General features: G+C 46.6%; 1 protein-coding gene across 5 annotated transcripts in view; it reads left to right on the top strand.

The window, feature by feature from the left end:
* Positions 1–16162, top strand: part of ERGIC1 (endoplasmic reticulum-golgi intermediate compartment 1) — a 105199-nt gene that overhangs the window by 35314 nt on the left and 53723 nt on the right. For 4 of the 5 annotated variants that reach the window (XM_072824129.1, XM_072824132.1, XM_072824130.1 and 1 more), the window contains one exon: positions 14380–14441. The exons of the other annotated variant lie outside the window; for it this stretch is intronic. In XM_072824129.1, the coding sequence (XP_072680230.1) occupies positions 14380–14441 (62 nt within the window). The remainder of the gene's footprint in view (positions 1–14379; positions 14442–16162) is intronic. 5 annotated transcript variants of the gene reach the window in all.

The following is a 16162-nucleotide window of genomic DNA, read 5'->3' as shown; positions in this document are numbered from 1 at the left end:
AGGCCCCAGCCAGCCCACTTGTCTCATTTTTAGTACCTACCTAGTCTGAGTGGGCATTTTTCTACTTGGGAGTGTACTTCCATCAGAGACGCATAATGTTGGTTGTCTCTCGTTTGGTGATGTGAGCTGTATGTAGGTGATCAGTGCCTGGGCCCACTAAGTCATTTGGGAAACCTGATGTTTCCTGGAATCTTTTTCATAGAGGGAAAAGTTATTTTCGATCTATGAATAGTCTCTCCCTACTGGTTTTATATTTTTATGTTCCCATGTGGGCTTTCCTTAAAGCAAAGGCTTACTAGATAAGCTGTGGACTGTTGAGGAAAGCAGGGGTGAGGCAGATGTTGACCACGTGGGGTGGGGAGAAGGTCTCCTTCCCTCGCTCCCTCTCTCACTCACTCCCTGCCTCCCATAGGCCTCCTCCATGAAGTGTCATTGCTGGCGGGTGGTTAGGAAGCCAATGACTTTCTAAGGGGACATCTCAGGTGAGCTCTTTGCCTGCAAAAGACCTAGTCTTCTGTGGCCCAGGAGATGGGCCTCTTATTACTTAAAGATGATGTATCCTCCCTACCTAACATTGCAGTTCTGGGGACTAGGGAGCCCAAGATGTGTAAGGCCAGTTCCTGCCCTGTGGGAGTTCACAATTTCTAGAGGAAAACACAAGTGGTATTAATGAGACAGAGTGAGTTGTGCTGTTCATTCACGATTATGGTCCACACATGTTTAGTAATAACATACCATGTGCCATATAATGACAGAGTGAATCTCAGGGGCTGTGGGCAACCCAGAAGGTGGTGCCTCAGCCAGCCTGGGGCTAATTAGAGATGGATTCTCAGCTCAGATGTGTAAGTAATTCAATTTTAAAGAATTACTGGGTCCTCTAACCTCTTCTTCCACTCCAACTGTATCAGCCGCCTTACTCTTGCAGAAATCTGCCAAATATGCTTCCTGCCTCAGGGCCTTTGCACTTGCTATTGTTTCTGCCTGGATTATTCTTCCCTGGATATCCATGTGGCTGCTATCTCACTTCATCCAAATCTCCATTTGCATGTCACCTTGTCAGATGGGGCTTCCCTAATAGCCACCCCCCATCTAAAATAGCACCTATATTATATTTTATCTCCTAGCTTGGTTTATTTTTCTTGATAATATTTATAGGCATTGCCATATTAGTTTTTTTTTATTGTTAGTCTCTCCTAGTAGGATATAAGCTAGGTAAGGGCTAGGTAAAGCCAGGGAGTTTTGGGTCTGACCACTGTTGCATTCCTAGCACCTAGAACAGTGTTTGGTACATAGTAGGTACTCAATCATGACAGAAAGAATGAACTGGTAGAGGAGGAGAGAGAAGGGGTGTTGCAAACAGAGGGCACAGTGCATGTACATGAATGGAACTGAGACAGAATGGGCCTTCCTGCAACGAAGAGTGCTGGTGGGGTCATGAGGTGGGTGGGAGGGAGGGAGGGCTGGTAAAACACAGACAGGGACTGGCCAGCTCAAGACAGCTCTCCTAAAGACCTCACCTGTCAATATTTTTTCATTTATAACCTGTTTAAATGGAACAGCTGAAGAGTACTGAGATGTGCCCAAATGACAATGATCACCAAGGAGCGCACTTTGATCCCTTTCCTTATGCATTTTTCCATGAGATAGTCTGAAAAATGTCACCTTTTAATTTGTGAGCCAGACCTCACTTTCTAAAGCACACCACTGCTCCCCGGCCTGACACAGTAATTTCGCCTTCAGACCCATGAGGGTGCAAGTCCCAGCCTTGTCACATGCTAATTTAGTGATGTTGGGCTTCTTGAGCCATGAACCTCCACAGGACCTGTTGCTCTACCGGAAACACCCTTCTACCCTTCCTCTCAGCCTCCTTTCTGCTTGTCTTTCTGGGCAGGGGGTCTTTCAGCCGGAGCGTCACTCACTACACAATCTTTTCTGAGCTTTAGTTTCTTTTTCTGTAAAAAAAAAAAAAAAAAAAGGCTGAATCTTGTTTTTGTATCTTGGGTGGTTTGGGGGATTCAGGGAGCTGTCATGAGTAAAGAGGCTGGCTTAATAAATACTCTTTCCCTTTCCCATGACATCAGATCCGCCTCCAGGTTTTTCTTTATTATACTTTTTTGACCTGAAAACCTCTTAAAATCTTGATCCCATCTAAGGGCTTTTATCCCCAGACCTCTCCAGAACTCAGCCCTCACTTCTTAAGGTAGCTGAGAATGTTGTCCAAAAGGTGGTCTCATAGCACAGAGTAAAATTGAATCAAACGGGCAGGTGCAGATGGAGGTCAGGTGACATTTAGGCTCTCCCCAAAGGGGGCACCTTCCACAAATCTCTTTCTCCCAAATACTCTGCCCCAAAACTTAAAAACACTGGCCCCAGTGGATTCTTCCTTTTAAATCTCTGTTGAGGGCCGTACCCTGGCTGGGAGCTGCAGGGATGAGAACCCAGTCCCCGGAATAGCTCCTGCCGCTCAGCATTTAAATGCCATCTGTATTTTTATCCGATGATGGGTCATTTCTGAAAAACCCCCACTCATGTTCTGCCCCTCTAAGAATACATTTCCATTTATAGCTTCCACGCTTGGGATGATGTTGTGTCCTGGTGTGGGGCTGGCAGCTTCATCCTGTTTCCAGTGATTTGGAAACACTTCGAGGAGCCCTTGTCCCCTGGCCTACGCTCCCTGTGGCCTTGACAGTGGGAAGCCTGACTCCTGGCCAAGCCCTGGCTGCCTGACGTCCTGAGGCTCGGACACCAGGCCTTTCCTCTTTCTGTGAGAGCATGAGCTCATCGGTTGCAGTGTCGGGAGGCAGATGGGGGAGATGGGACCCCTGTCCGGTTGAGCTCTGCCTGGGCCTCAGGGTGGCACCACAGTGCAGTTCCAAAGCTCCGAGGGACCCTTCCTCCTTTACTCGCTCACCAGGAGCCCACAGGCTGCAGTGAGCACCAGGCTCCACATAGGCACCGGATGGCAGGGCTGAGTGTGGACAGCCAAGGTCCCCAGGGCCTAGTGCAGGGCTTCAGGGAGGCCAGGGAGAGTCAGGGTAAGGGTCAGCATGTGAGTGAGGCTGACCAGGGTTCTAGCCTAACTGCCTCTCACTGGTTGTGTGAACTGTGGCAAGTAGCTCAGCCTCTCTGGGCTTCGGTTTACACATTTGTCAATGGCATCTCATGGGTGGTAGGGAGGATTCAATGGGATAGAATAGGTCAAGTGTATTAAGTGGCGCTCAGCCCATAGGGTCTGGGAAATGCCAGTCCCTTTCCTATCCCTCTGTTGAGCCCCTGGTAACTCAGGTGGGTACATGCTGAAAGTCTTAGGAAATAAATTTGAGGTTAGAAATAAACACACACTGATACCTTAGCAATTGTAGCATGCGCAAGCATCTCCTGCAGTGCACTTTTTCCCACAATGTTGCCCCCCATCCCGCCCCTATCCTGGTTTCGCCCACTCCACAGTGGGGCCCTGGAATCTGCAAATTTAATCAGCTGCCTGGCAGATTCTGAGGCAGTGGTGCAAGGACCACACTCAGAGAAAAGCTGCCTCCTTCATCTATTCCAAAAGCATTTCTATGGACCTACTGTGTGGCAGTTTTCTAGACTCTAGGAATATAGTGGGACTCAAAGGCAGACATGGTTCCTGCTCTCCTGTAACTTCTATTCTAATGGCAGAATTGGGCAATGAACAAAGGCAGATAACACACCATAAAATCAGGCAATGATCTTAAGAGCTATGAAGGAAAAGACAGTGGAGCAAGAAGATGGAGAGAGGTATTCTAGTTGGTGGCCAGGACAGGCCTCTCTAAGGAGGTGACATTTGAATATAGACATAAATGAGATTAGGCATCAAGCATGCAGATACCCGAGGGAAGAACATTCCAGATTCAGAGAATGGCAAGGGCAAAGGGCCTGAGGTGGGAGCAAGCTTGCTTCACTTTTCAAAGGACAGATTGCATTAGGATCTAGACCTATTAGACTGATTCCCCCTCCCTGCCGGGTGTGAGCTTTGTTCTCCAACTAGACCAGATCCAGGCAATAGGCAAAGGGCATTGTCCAGCCCAGTGATACCTCTCCCTTTTTTCCTGATAGACCATCTAAAACATTCTTTAAGAATATCTTGGTCATCTTACTGATTAGCCAGTTTTACTATGCTGTTCATCAGTGTGGCCCCTGCAGCCAGCACGGCACAGCACACCTCACCACTTCTCAGACATTTAAAAACCCCAAGAGAACACAGACAGTGACTTGAAAAGAGTCGGGGGCCTTACCTCTTAACACAAATCCTGCAGTCCTTTCTGTTTCACTGTAACTATCTGAAGCTGCACAAGTTTGGATTCCACAATCCCCCAGGTTTCTTCTGGGACCTTAAGAACAGGTTTTGTGTGAGAAGCTGTTGAATTTTGTTCTGGACATATCAAGTGTGTGGGGCAAGCAGGATGCCCCTGGAAATGAGGAAGCTCTTTGGGCATTACCATGTGAGCTCTGTGAGGACAGGAGCCACATCTATCTTGTTGACTTTCTCCTGTCTCTCTGGAACTTGGCACAGTAAATTAAGGCATTGATGAGTTGGCTGTGGGAGCTAGAAGAGAAGAGGCCTGAACACAGACCCCTGAGGGCTCTCCCAGATGTCAGGGATAGTGGAAGGAAAAGGTGCAGATGGAGAGGATGCCAGAGAGTGGGAATGCCATGGAACTTTAGGCAGCCAAGACAGATCCAGGAAGGAAGGGACAGTTATCAGGTTCAGTGCAGAGGCCTGCTGAGGAGAGCCAATGGCATCTGGCCCTTAGTGACTCTCAAATGATCTTAGCTAGAGCAGGAAGAGAGACTGGAGGGGAGGCTGATATCAGAGGCCAGACTGCTGTGGGATGACGATTAAATGGAAGGTGAAATGTGAGGTTGATCTAGGCCAGTTATTAAGGAGTATGCTGTGTACTTCCAATTGCATTGCATTAAAAGGTACCAAATAACTGGTTGTCTTCTCTTTACGATACTAAGGTTGATCATTGGGTTCAGGTGACTGTAGCTAGGTCCATTTATTAAGTTTCTGATCATTGCTAAATTCTAATGTTTTATCAAAAGATACACCATGATGTGTATTAGATGATTTTTCTAATTCTATTAGCCTTTCTATATTATTGTTTGAAATATTCTATAAAATAGAACATTGCCTTCATCAACTACTTGGTTACCTATAAATGCATTTGTACACAAAAAAGTGAGAGTAAGTGCTTTCCCTTTATTTGCTAGTTTTCAGAATAATAAATTGGTGGCCTAGTATCTCCAAAGGTGTCCAAAGAGGCTGTTTTTGTTTGCTGAAATGTCATTATGAACTTACAGATTGCTTTATGTGTTTGATGTGTTTTAGCCATGGCCCTCATTAAATTTTTTTTAACAGTTTTACTTAGGTATTAATTGACATACACTAAACTTTGCGTAGCTAAAGCGTAGAGTTTGAGGAATTTAACATGTATACACCCATGAAACCATCATCACTATCAATAGAGTGAATGTCTCCATCAACCCTTAAGGCTTCCATGCATTCCTCTCTTCCTTTCTCCCCAGGCAGCTGACAATCTGCTATCACCCTAGACTAGTTTATACTTGTCTAAAGTTTTCTGTCTTCAAAAAGAAGCAATAGAAGGTATAACCAAAAGCTAGGGCAGCCCCGGTGGCACAGCGGTTTAGCGCCGCCTGCAGCCCGAGGCGTGGTCCTGGAGACCCGGGATCGAGTCCCACGTCGGGCTCCCTGCATGGAGCCTGCTTCTCCCTCTGCCTGTGTCTCTGCCTCTCTCTCTAGCTGTATCTCTATGAATAAATAAATAAAATCTTAAAAATAAATAAAATAAACCTTTAAAAAAAAGCTAACGCAAATGGTTACTTTTATTTTTAGGAGATGCATAAAAAATTTAAATATTTAGGGATAAATTTGACAAAAGAAGTTCAAGACCAATATATTGAAAATCATAAAGCACTGCTGAGAATTTTATATAGATGGACTCATACCATATGCACCCTAGTTTGTCTTTCATTCAGCATAATTATTTTGAGAATCATCCAGGTTGTTACTCATGTCAATACTTTGTTGCTTTTTATTGCTGAGTGATTGTATGGTTATGCTGTAATTTGTCTATCTGTGTGCCCATTGATGGGTGACTGTGGCTGTTACAAAATCTTTGGCTATTACCTCACAGATTTGAAGATGTAAGCAAGGGTGTAAATTTGTTTTTAACACTACCCTCTCCACAAAACATATTAATAAATTTAATAGAAGCCAGTGTCCTGCAGTTTGCTTTTTTCTGTTACTGTATAGAGACCTTCCTCATTCCCCTTTATAGCTATATCATCCTCTACTTCATGGATGGTCTGTAGTTTATTAACTGGTCCCCTTGGATGGACATTTAGATGGCACCCAGTTGTTTGCTATTATAGCCGGTGCTGTGACGAATAGCCCGCACATACGTCATTTTGTATTTTCATCTGGAATTTGCCAAATGCCATTAATGGGCCAAACCCTGCATGATCCACAGGAGGTTGAAGAACAGATCTGACTCATCTCAGTCTAGTAGGGATGGAGGACCCTGTAATCATCTTGGGGTGCTGGGCCAGGAGTGTATATGCCCACATTGCCTGGGGAGGTCGGGGAGGCTGCTTCAGGAGGGGCTTTCTGGAAGCTCTTCTTCCTCTTTGGCCAGACTTGGCTTCTGTGGGAAGGAGGAGAGGGGTAAAGACCAGGACTCTGTGGTCAGAAAAGGCATTCTGGGATGGGGAAGGTCACTGTGGAGGCAACTGAAGCTGAGAGAACACCCTATAGATAGAGATTTAGGGAGCGAGCCACAGGGATGGGATAGAGAGGGAAAATCATGCATGTGGTAGTGCTGCGTGCACGGAGAGTCATCACCCAGACCTCCACTCCTCCAGCTCCCCGTCTGTCTCCCTGTTTCAGGTAGGTATGTGGCACACTGGTTAGAACATATGTCCTGAAGCTAGACTGCAGGTGTTTGAGTCCTGGTCCTGCATCTTGGGGCAAGTGAAATAGGAGGAAGGTTGGGATCTACTGCACAGGTTGTAAACAAGATGTGCGCTATGTTCTGAGTGTATGGCTGGGTGCACAGGGGTCCCTCACAATGGGGACACCTGCAGTGTAGCTGTGCTGGTCATTATTCACCCTCTAAGCTCCTCTGTCTGGGCTGGAGAGGGAGACAGACTTTTTTTCCTTTCTTTTGGCAGAGGGAGGATTGGTGTTGGCTCATATTAGTGGTTCGAACATCAAGGACAGGATTCGGGGAGCTGTGAAAGTGATTCCAGGGCTCCATAGAACCGGTGCTTGTAGGATTCTCGCTCTGCCCATGCTTGGCTCTGATGTGTTCTGATTTACCTCTGTGTGCCCTCCGGCATCCATGCACACGTGCGCACGTGCACACACACACGCCCAAATAGTTTTCAGTAAGGTGGAAGAAATGAGTAGGTGAACAAGCACACTTTTCACCTAACTCCCTGGTACTTGGCACTGAAGGATCTGACAGGCTGGTGGGCAGGGGTGCACAGGCCAAAGCACCAACTAAAAGCCTCACTGGCTATTTTTGGGACGAATGACCCACCACTTCCAATGACTTGTTCCTAAATGGCGTCTAATTTCATTAAGCCTTGGAAACAGTGACATCACAAGCGCCTGCCTGGTAGCCGCCCACATATGGCGAACCACAGAGTGATCTGAGATTCATCTGCAAGAGCAGGGGAGAAGTGAGGTCCCGAGCAGCAAAAGTTAAAATAGCAAAGCTGAGGCATTCTGCTATGAAAAGAAATTACAGAAGAAATCCATTAGTCAGAGATTTCCAGAGGCAATTTCCTTGCTTGGGAGCAGGAGAAGACTTATGCATGTTTATTTTGGGTGAGGTTATGCAGCCATTTCTCACTCAGTAGGCTGGATGTGGCATGAAAAATGAATTTCTGTTAAGGAAATCCTGTATTCTCATCGACTTCTAGTACTAACGTCGATGTATGTTTTATCTTAAGGTAAAGTGAGCTAGGGGCATAGATTCAGCACATTTGATTAAAATAGTGATACTTGTACTTACCTGACCATCACAGTAAGCCACAAGTCCAAGTAGACTTCTCTTCTCTGTGGATCCCTTTGTCCAGATCTCTCCAAGTGAGCTCTTCCTTCTCAGGCATAGAGCAGAAGAGAGAGGGAAAGACTGCTTAATCCAGATTCCTGGTCTCTGTGGGAGCAATTGAGGCCATGACCATGACTTCACCCAGCAGGAGCAGAAGCAACTGGCCACCTTTCAGACAGAACACGGACTCAGTGGGAAAATGAGCTTCCCACATGTGAAGTTTTGCTCTGCATACAACACAGTTTCTCAACTTAAGTTCTCTGAACATTTGGGGCCAGTAATCCTTTGTTGTGGGGGACTGTCCCATGCATTGTAGGATTGTCAGACGCATTAGCTTCGCTGGCCTTAACCTGCTAGATACCAGTAACATCCTCACTCCCCCGGGTGACAACCAAATGTCTCTGGGGGAAGGGGGCAGGGGTGCAAAATTGCCCCTGGTTGAGAACCACTAGCATATGACTTTTCAAGAGCATGAGAAATAACAAGGATTTCATAAGTTTTTTATTGGCTTGTTTTTGTTTTAACTATTCTGAGTTTAATTATACCTTGAACCGGACAAGTCACTCTTCTTCTTGAGGCTTTGATTTTCCCATCCATAAAATGAATGGGTTGGATATAGTGATCTCAGAGTTTCTTCTAGACCTGACAGTGGACAGTGTTGAAGGCAAGGCCTGTGCGGTCTCTGTGTATGCATCCTGTCCTAGCAGGTAATAAACCTCTTGCCCACCTAGCTCCAGTCACTGGCTCCCGTTCTCCTGGCACTTGGCATCCAGATAGTCAGCCTTCCTTAACTCTAGCTGATGGTTCTCTTACTTTGTCCCCCTTTTCAAAGGAAAATTTCTCAATTTCCAGTACAAGGAACCCCTGAGGACCCAGCTTCTCCACTATCCATTTCATCTTAATCTTGTTAAGACCAGCCAGTAGATCTTATCTTTGCAGATTGATTCATCGAAGTCAGTTCCCCAAGGGCCTGGATGGGACAGGGCTGGTCAGCAAGAGGGTCCAGGTCCTGCCTTTGAGACAATCAGTCTAGTGGGAGGGCAGGAAAAGAGCAGTTTTTTGTTTGACAACAATAAAGAATCCACCTTTTAGCTTTTTCTGTTTGAGGCTAACCAATTCCAGTTCTTTAACCTTTTTGCCTAAGATGTATTTTCCACTGAAGTGGTCTTGGTTTGTCCCCACATTGTTGGGAAAAGCAGCAAGAATGTAAATCAGGCCTGGATTCAGATGCCTGCTGTGGCACTTCATAGGTGTGTGAACTTAGCCAAACCACCAGCCTTTCTAAGCATCATCTATAAAATGGAATAAAAGCCCCTAACTTGAAGGCTGGCCAAGAGAATTGAGTGAGAACATGCCAGCCACAGGCACAGCATGGGCTGAGCACACACTAGATACATAGTAAGCATCCCTTCCCCCTCCTCTACTCCCTTTACCCTTTCCTCCATTCTCTTGACAGTGGGTGGCCACAGCTAATCGCATCACCACATCACCGCAATGAGGGATTGACTAATGTAAGCCAGAGAGGACGGCTCACTTCCCAGCCTGTCACATGCCTGGGTTCTCACCAGCCTTCCTGTGGCCCATTTTCTTAGTGACATTAACTGCTGACTCACTTGGCTTATGGTCAGCTCTGAACCCAGGGTCTTTTTCAGTTTACCCCATCACCGCTCCCCAGCTTAGATTTATGGCACAGAATGGGATAATTATTAGAGAACATTTTGTTTAGGTGGCCCTTCTCAAGGAGTCAAAAGCATTACTAGACTGGCAACTTCATGAAGGCAAGGCCCATGTCTACCTTGACTACTTCCATTTTCCAACATCTAGAATATGGCCAGGAAGTACTTAGTAAATATCTGTTAAATGAATTAATGTATTTGGAGCTGCTCCCTATCTTCCAGGAGATTCCTATCTGCTCTAGGGCAGCATCTGTAGAAGTAGCAAAACCTTAAGATTTTAACTTACTAAGTGAGCTCTATACTGATTCCCACAAGTACAGAGCAGTAGAAGGACCATGACCTATGACTCAGACTTCGGTTTGAATCCCAGCTCTACTAGTCATGGGCTTGGTGACCTTGAGCAAGTTGCTTATAGCTTAGCCTTAGTCTTCTCCATGGAAAACTGAGGTATCAGTGTCTGCCAGGGTTATCGTAAGAATTCAAGGTGAATATGTAAATGTAAAAGTGCCCAGCACAAGCTGGCGGTGATCTTGGTTTCACATCAGTGACTCTTTCCAGAACACCTCTTTCCTTTGGTCACCATTGCCTCCTGTAGTTTGGTCCAAGTCTACCCTCCTCTCTTAGACCTTTGCTCACTCAGCCTTCACCCCCCCCCCCACCCTTCCTGCTCCCAACAAAAACATACTCTTGACACCCAGCATAGTCAGCAAACATTTGTTAAGCCAGCACCTCAAAATCAGATGCCTACAGGGACCAGGTATGTGTGAAGAAAGCAGGCTGTGTGAGGTTTTTATGTGAAATCTCCCCCCTTAAACTGTTTTTCTTAAATTCCATTAAACTAAAAAACTTTTTTTAAAAAAGATTTTATTTATTTATTAATGACTGACACAGAGAGAGAGAGAGGTAGGCTCCATGCAGGGAGCCCAACGTGGGACTTAATCCGGGGGTCTCCAGGATCACACCCTGGTACGAAGGCGGCACCAAACCGCCGGGCCACCGGGGCTGCCCTAAAAAACTTTTTTACCTTTTTATCTTGCCATAATTTCTAGCTTACAAAAAAATTTACAAAATTAATGCAGAGTCTTCCCATATGCCCTTTACCAAAGCTTCCCCAAATGTTATTACCCCATCTTACGTAACCAAAATACCATTATCAAAACCAGGAAGAAAACAGTATACAGTAGTAGTAACTGATACCATGGATCCTATTTGAATCCTAGCCATTGTCCCACTGATGTCCTTTTTCTTGTCCAGGATTTAGTTGTCGTGTCTCTTTAGTCTCCTCCAATTTTGGAAAGTTCTTTAGCCTTTACTTGCCTTCATGACCTTGATGCTTTTAACAAGTGCTGGCTAGTCATGAATCCTCATTTTGGGTTTGTGTGTTGCTTTCTCATGATTCATTTGAGGTTGCACATTCTTAGCAAGATCCCCACAGCGGTTTACAATGTGCCCTCCCCAGTCTGTCAGATCAGGAGGCACATGATATGTCTCCTTACCAGTGACACTCGCTTTGGTCACTTGGTTAAGATGATGTCAAGTTTCTCAACTGTAAAGCTACTCTTTTTCCCTTTGTAATTAATATGGATTTTGTGGGGAGGTACTTTGAAGGCATATAAATATCCTTTTCCTTATCAAACTTTTGATTTATTCATTTCTTTATATAGATTTGTGGCTTCCTGTTTTATCCAATGGGTTATTATCTATTCCTGTGATTATTGACTGTAACGTTCACCTTGCCCTTTCTTTGGCTTGTGTCCCCATCATTCTTTGAACACTTTCTTGCTTTCTGACATAAGATACTTCAAGCTCATCTTGTGTTTTCTTTGCCTAGCCCTGGAATCAGCCATTTCTCTGAGGGAAGAATATTTAGAAGCCAACATTTAAGAACCAGATGCAGTCTGCTATCTGGCTGTCACTGTTCCTGGGCCTTCTCTATGGAATGAGCTAGGAAATACATGTGAATATGATGTGTATTTCTGTATTTGTGTACGTTGAAAATCATGAATTCACAGTGAAACCTCCATTTCCACTCTAGGACCACAGAGTTTATTCTATGTACCTCCAGTTCCCAACAGTGAGACACCTGGCTCCCATCCTCACTGTATTTACATATTCACATTAGTGCATCTCCCCCATCCCCACCCCGGGATCACTGCCAATTCTCCCCTCTTCACCCTTACTGGGTTCTGACACTGCCCCTAGCCACCCCCACCCCACCTCCTCACCTTGAGTGGCCTCTGAAACTCCCAGTTTGGGAATGATGGCTTATATAGTTTATAAACTGTGAGGCCCTTCTTAACCCGGAGGGGGAAGCTGGATTGAAAGCCCCTCCCACCTCTCCAGGTCCTCCAGGCTGGTCCCAGCACTGCGTTTTCTCTCTCTCTCTCTCTGTCTCTCTCTCTCGGGTCATCTCTGCTCCAGCACGCCAAGTTCAGGTCCTCTTTCCTGACCTCTACTTTTGCTGTTCTCCCTTCCCGGACTACTCTCTGCCTCCACTCACTCTTCTTCTGTTCCTCTTGTTCTGTTCAGACATTACCTGCTGCCAGAAGCTTCGTGCATCACCCCAGGTGCCCTTCCATTTCCTTGTTTATTGATGAACTATAGGCAAATGGGGCCAAGTGCCGAATTTTATACCTGTATTCCTGGTGCCTAAAAGAGGACTTAGTAGGTGCTTGTAAATGTTAGATGAAAATTAATAATAGTAACTGCAAATATTCTTCTAATACTTCCTGGGAGCTGAACATAGTCCTAAGTGCTTTATATGTATGGAGCCACTTGGTCCTCACTGCTATGCTGTGAGGTAGTATCATTGCCCACACTTTACAGCCAGAGGAACTGAGGCACAGAGAGGTTATGTCAGTAATGTGCCCAAGGCTGCACAGTGTGGCATCACATTTGAGCCCACATTGGCTAATTCTACAGTTCACACACGTTCTTACCTCTCCTGTGCCTAAAGGGGTCAGCATTCTCAGAATGGGGGAGGTGAGTAGGTCTGGATAATTGAGTCATATGGACCCCTCCCTCTCGACCACACTCCCGGCCCCAGTTTCTAGTGCCCCTTCAGGGCCCAAGAACAGATAACTGGTAGCTGAGCAGGCATGAGGGAAAGTGTTACCTTTTAACTTGGCAACCCCAGGAATTATCTTCTCCCCTGAGGTGTTAGGAAACCCAGCACGTTTCACATGCAATTAGGGTGAACGCATGGTAGTCAAATATCAGATCTTACGCAAGATTCCAAGTCATTGCGTTGAGGTTAGCAGGGTGCTGACAGCTTTTCCTAGTCACTGAAGGGGAACCACATGCCAACTACTGGTCACACCTAAGGGCTGAAGCAGCCGGCCTCTTCACCATTCCAAGTCCTGCCTGAGAGCTGAGGAACACCGTGTGGACTTAGAGCTCTGTTGATAGAACTCCGCTTTGTGAGAACTGTCTGCTCAAGTTCAAGTGACAGGAAGGAAGCCAAGTGTGTGAGGCGCCTCCTCTGTGAATGCTTTGTAAATCCACCACAGACATTTATTTCCATTACTCCTCTCAGTGGCCTGGCAGGAGCGGCGAAACCTAAAGTCACATAGCAAGGAAGACAAGCTCAAGATTTGAACCCAAGGTGGTCTGATTCCAAGGCCTTAACTCTTTTTTTTTTTTTTAAGATTTTATTTATTTATTCATGAGAGGCACAGACAAAGGCAGAAACATAGTCAGAGGGAGAAGCAGGCTCCCTGCGGGGAGCCCAAAGCAACACTCGATCCCAGAACCCTAGGATCACGACCTGAGCCAAAGGCAGACGCTCAACCACTGAGCCACCCAGTGCCCCTTAACTCTTAATTGAATAGCTGGCCAGCATTACACCATGTTTGTCTGCCTCCCAAACCCCAAATTCTTCTGCTGCCCCCAGGATCCTCGTTTGCTCTGATGGGACCCATATGAAAGAAAGGAATCTGCTCTGTATGTGGGGCGGAAAGTTGTGTTAGATGGGAGCCAGAGCTATAGTCATCACAAGCTAATTCTGAGACCAGGCAGGATTTTATGTTAATTTCATGCCTTGGAGTGAAGAAGAATCTTTGCCAGCAGGCTGCAGGAGCTGGGGCAGGGGGGAGTGGAAACAGAAGGGGGAGAGGGAGGCAGGAAAGGGAAGAGGGGGAGGAGAGGTGACGCTGGGCAGGAATGCAGTGCCGTCATGGAACTCAGGAAGGACTGTGCGTTTCCCTATTTCCTTCATCAGAGAAGCCCAAGACTTGGGTTCCGTTCATTCCACAAGTGCTTACTGAGTTCTGCTATGCGCCAGGACAAAACCTAACAAGGTCCCTGCCCTTGTGGAGGTTCCATTGTGATGGGAGGGGGGAGACCAACCTAGAAACATAACCAAATGAGGGTCATCTCAGGTAGTTCTAAGTGTTGTGAGGGAGTACTGCCAGGGGGTGGGGCAGAGTCCCATCAGGGGGGTGTCTGGCAGGCCTCTTGGAGGAGATGGCCTGAAAGAGTGGGAGAAGCTGGTTCTGGGAAGAACTGTGGCTCACTGACCAGGTGGCTGACACCATCTCCCCTGCTGCCTGAGACATGCCCCTTGCACCCACCTCACCCCTGTCCCCTTTTGCTCTCCGCAGGTTTGACATCTACAGGAAGGTGCCCAAGGACCTCACGCAGCCGACATATACCGGGGCCATTAGTGAGTAGCGTCCTTGCCATTGCTCCCCTCCTTCCCCCCCATTCCATACCTGGGCCTGCTCTCCCTATGCCCAGCTGCTGAGCCAGAGAGGAAAGGAGAGACGAAGAAGAGGAGAAAGGATGGGCATCTTGCCAGCCCTTCATAGTTCCTCATCTCATCTGTCCTCACCATAATGCTGTAAGGTATAGGCATCGTCTGTTTCTGGAAGGATACACCTGGAATCATCAGTAGTAACTGCCTCTGGGAGGAGATATGGGGGCTCAGGGATCATGGGGAGACTGACTTTTCCCTTTCATACCCTTTAGGCTACTGGAGTTTTTGACACAAGTGTGTTTTTACTCATTTAAAAAAAAAAAAAAAAAGAGTAATTGTACCAGATTTTGGTTTCTAAATGCCCGTCTTCAGTAAAAGGATCTAAGTGTCCTTGAAGAAATAGCTCATTCCAGGGCTGCGGCAGGCAGAGTACAGAATAAGCGTGGATCAGCTTGAGGCCAAAGAAAGCAAAGAAGCACCAAAGGAAAGAAAAGGCTGGAGGTACATTGACACAAAAGCAATAGGAAAGAGGTCCGAGACCAGCATGGGCAGTCTGAGTAACTTTCCTGTGGAGCTATGCAGAGATAGCACCTCAACCAAGTGATGAAAGTCGACATCAACCAGTGAGAAGTCTTGTGGGTGTCATGTACCCCCCAGTGGGATGTGATGGGAAGGGCACCTCACCTCCAAGGGATCATCACCCCCCAAAAAAGGACAAGCCTATTTAATCACGAGAAAACACCAGACAGTCCCCAGTTGGGGGACGTTCTACAATACACCTACCAGTACTCTTCAAAAATGACAAGGTCTTGGAAACCAAGGAAAGAATGAGGGACTGTGTCGATGGATTCAAGACTAAGAACACAGGAAGACTAAAGGCAAAGTGGAGTCCCAGGTCAGGTCCAGGAACTGAAAAGAAGCATTAGCAGGGAAACTGGTGAGATTTGAGTAACATCTATAGCTTAGTTAATGGTGTGTTCAGGGTTAATTTCTTCATTTTGACAAGTGTGCCATGGTTGTAGAAGATGTGCACAGGAGGAGAAGCTGGTTGAAGGGTGGATAGGAACTCTCTGTACTATCTGTGCATCTATTATTACTCAACCATGAGAAGTTGAGTAAAAACAAGCTAAAAGTGCCATGCAAGCAGGAATACTTTATAGCCTCATATTCTAGATGAGAAAGTGGGTCCAGAGAGGTGAAGTGACTTGTCTGGGGGTTCATAGCGCTCAAAAGGTAAGCTTGCCTGACTCCTTCACCAGTGAGTGCTTGGTGTGGGAGAGAGACCCTCCCATGGACTGTCCCGTGAGCAGGGCCCTGGGGCTGGGCAGTCAGGTTGGAATCCATTGCTACTTCCCAGGGTGCACCAGGGTCATGGGGATGACCCCACCTGGTCCTGCCCAGCCCTCCCTTATTGATGTTGTGGGTACCTTCTCCACTCCTGGGTCTCCACATCCCTGGGGAAGGGAATAGAGCAGCCAGGTAACAGGATGCATGTCCTGCAGGCTTCAGGTCTGGCAGAGCCGGGTTCATTCTCCCATCTAGTAGCTAGGTGGCCTGATCCTCAGTTTCCTGATCTGGGGAATAAATGAGTTCATACCTGTCAAGTGTGAGATATGTGCTGAGACCTCAGTGCTTGGACTACACTCTTCTTGTCATTGACCACCAGGAGCCACCAGCCTGTGAAGGTC

This window comes from Canis lupus, chromosome 4 (genome assembly GCF_048164855.1).
Source record: "Canis lupus baileyi chromosome 4, mCanLup2.hap1, whole genome shotgun sequence".
NCBI classification, from domain to species: domain Eukaryota; kingdom Metazoa; phylum Chordata; class Mammalia; order Carnivora; family Canidae; genus Canis; species Canis lupus.
This window is presented reverse-complemented; position numbering and strand designations above follow the sequence as displayed.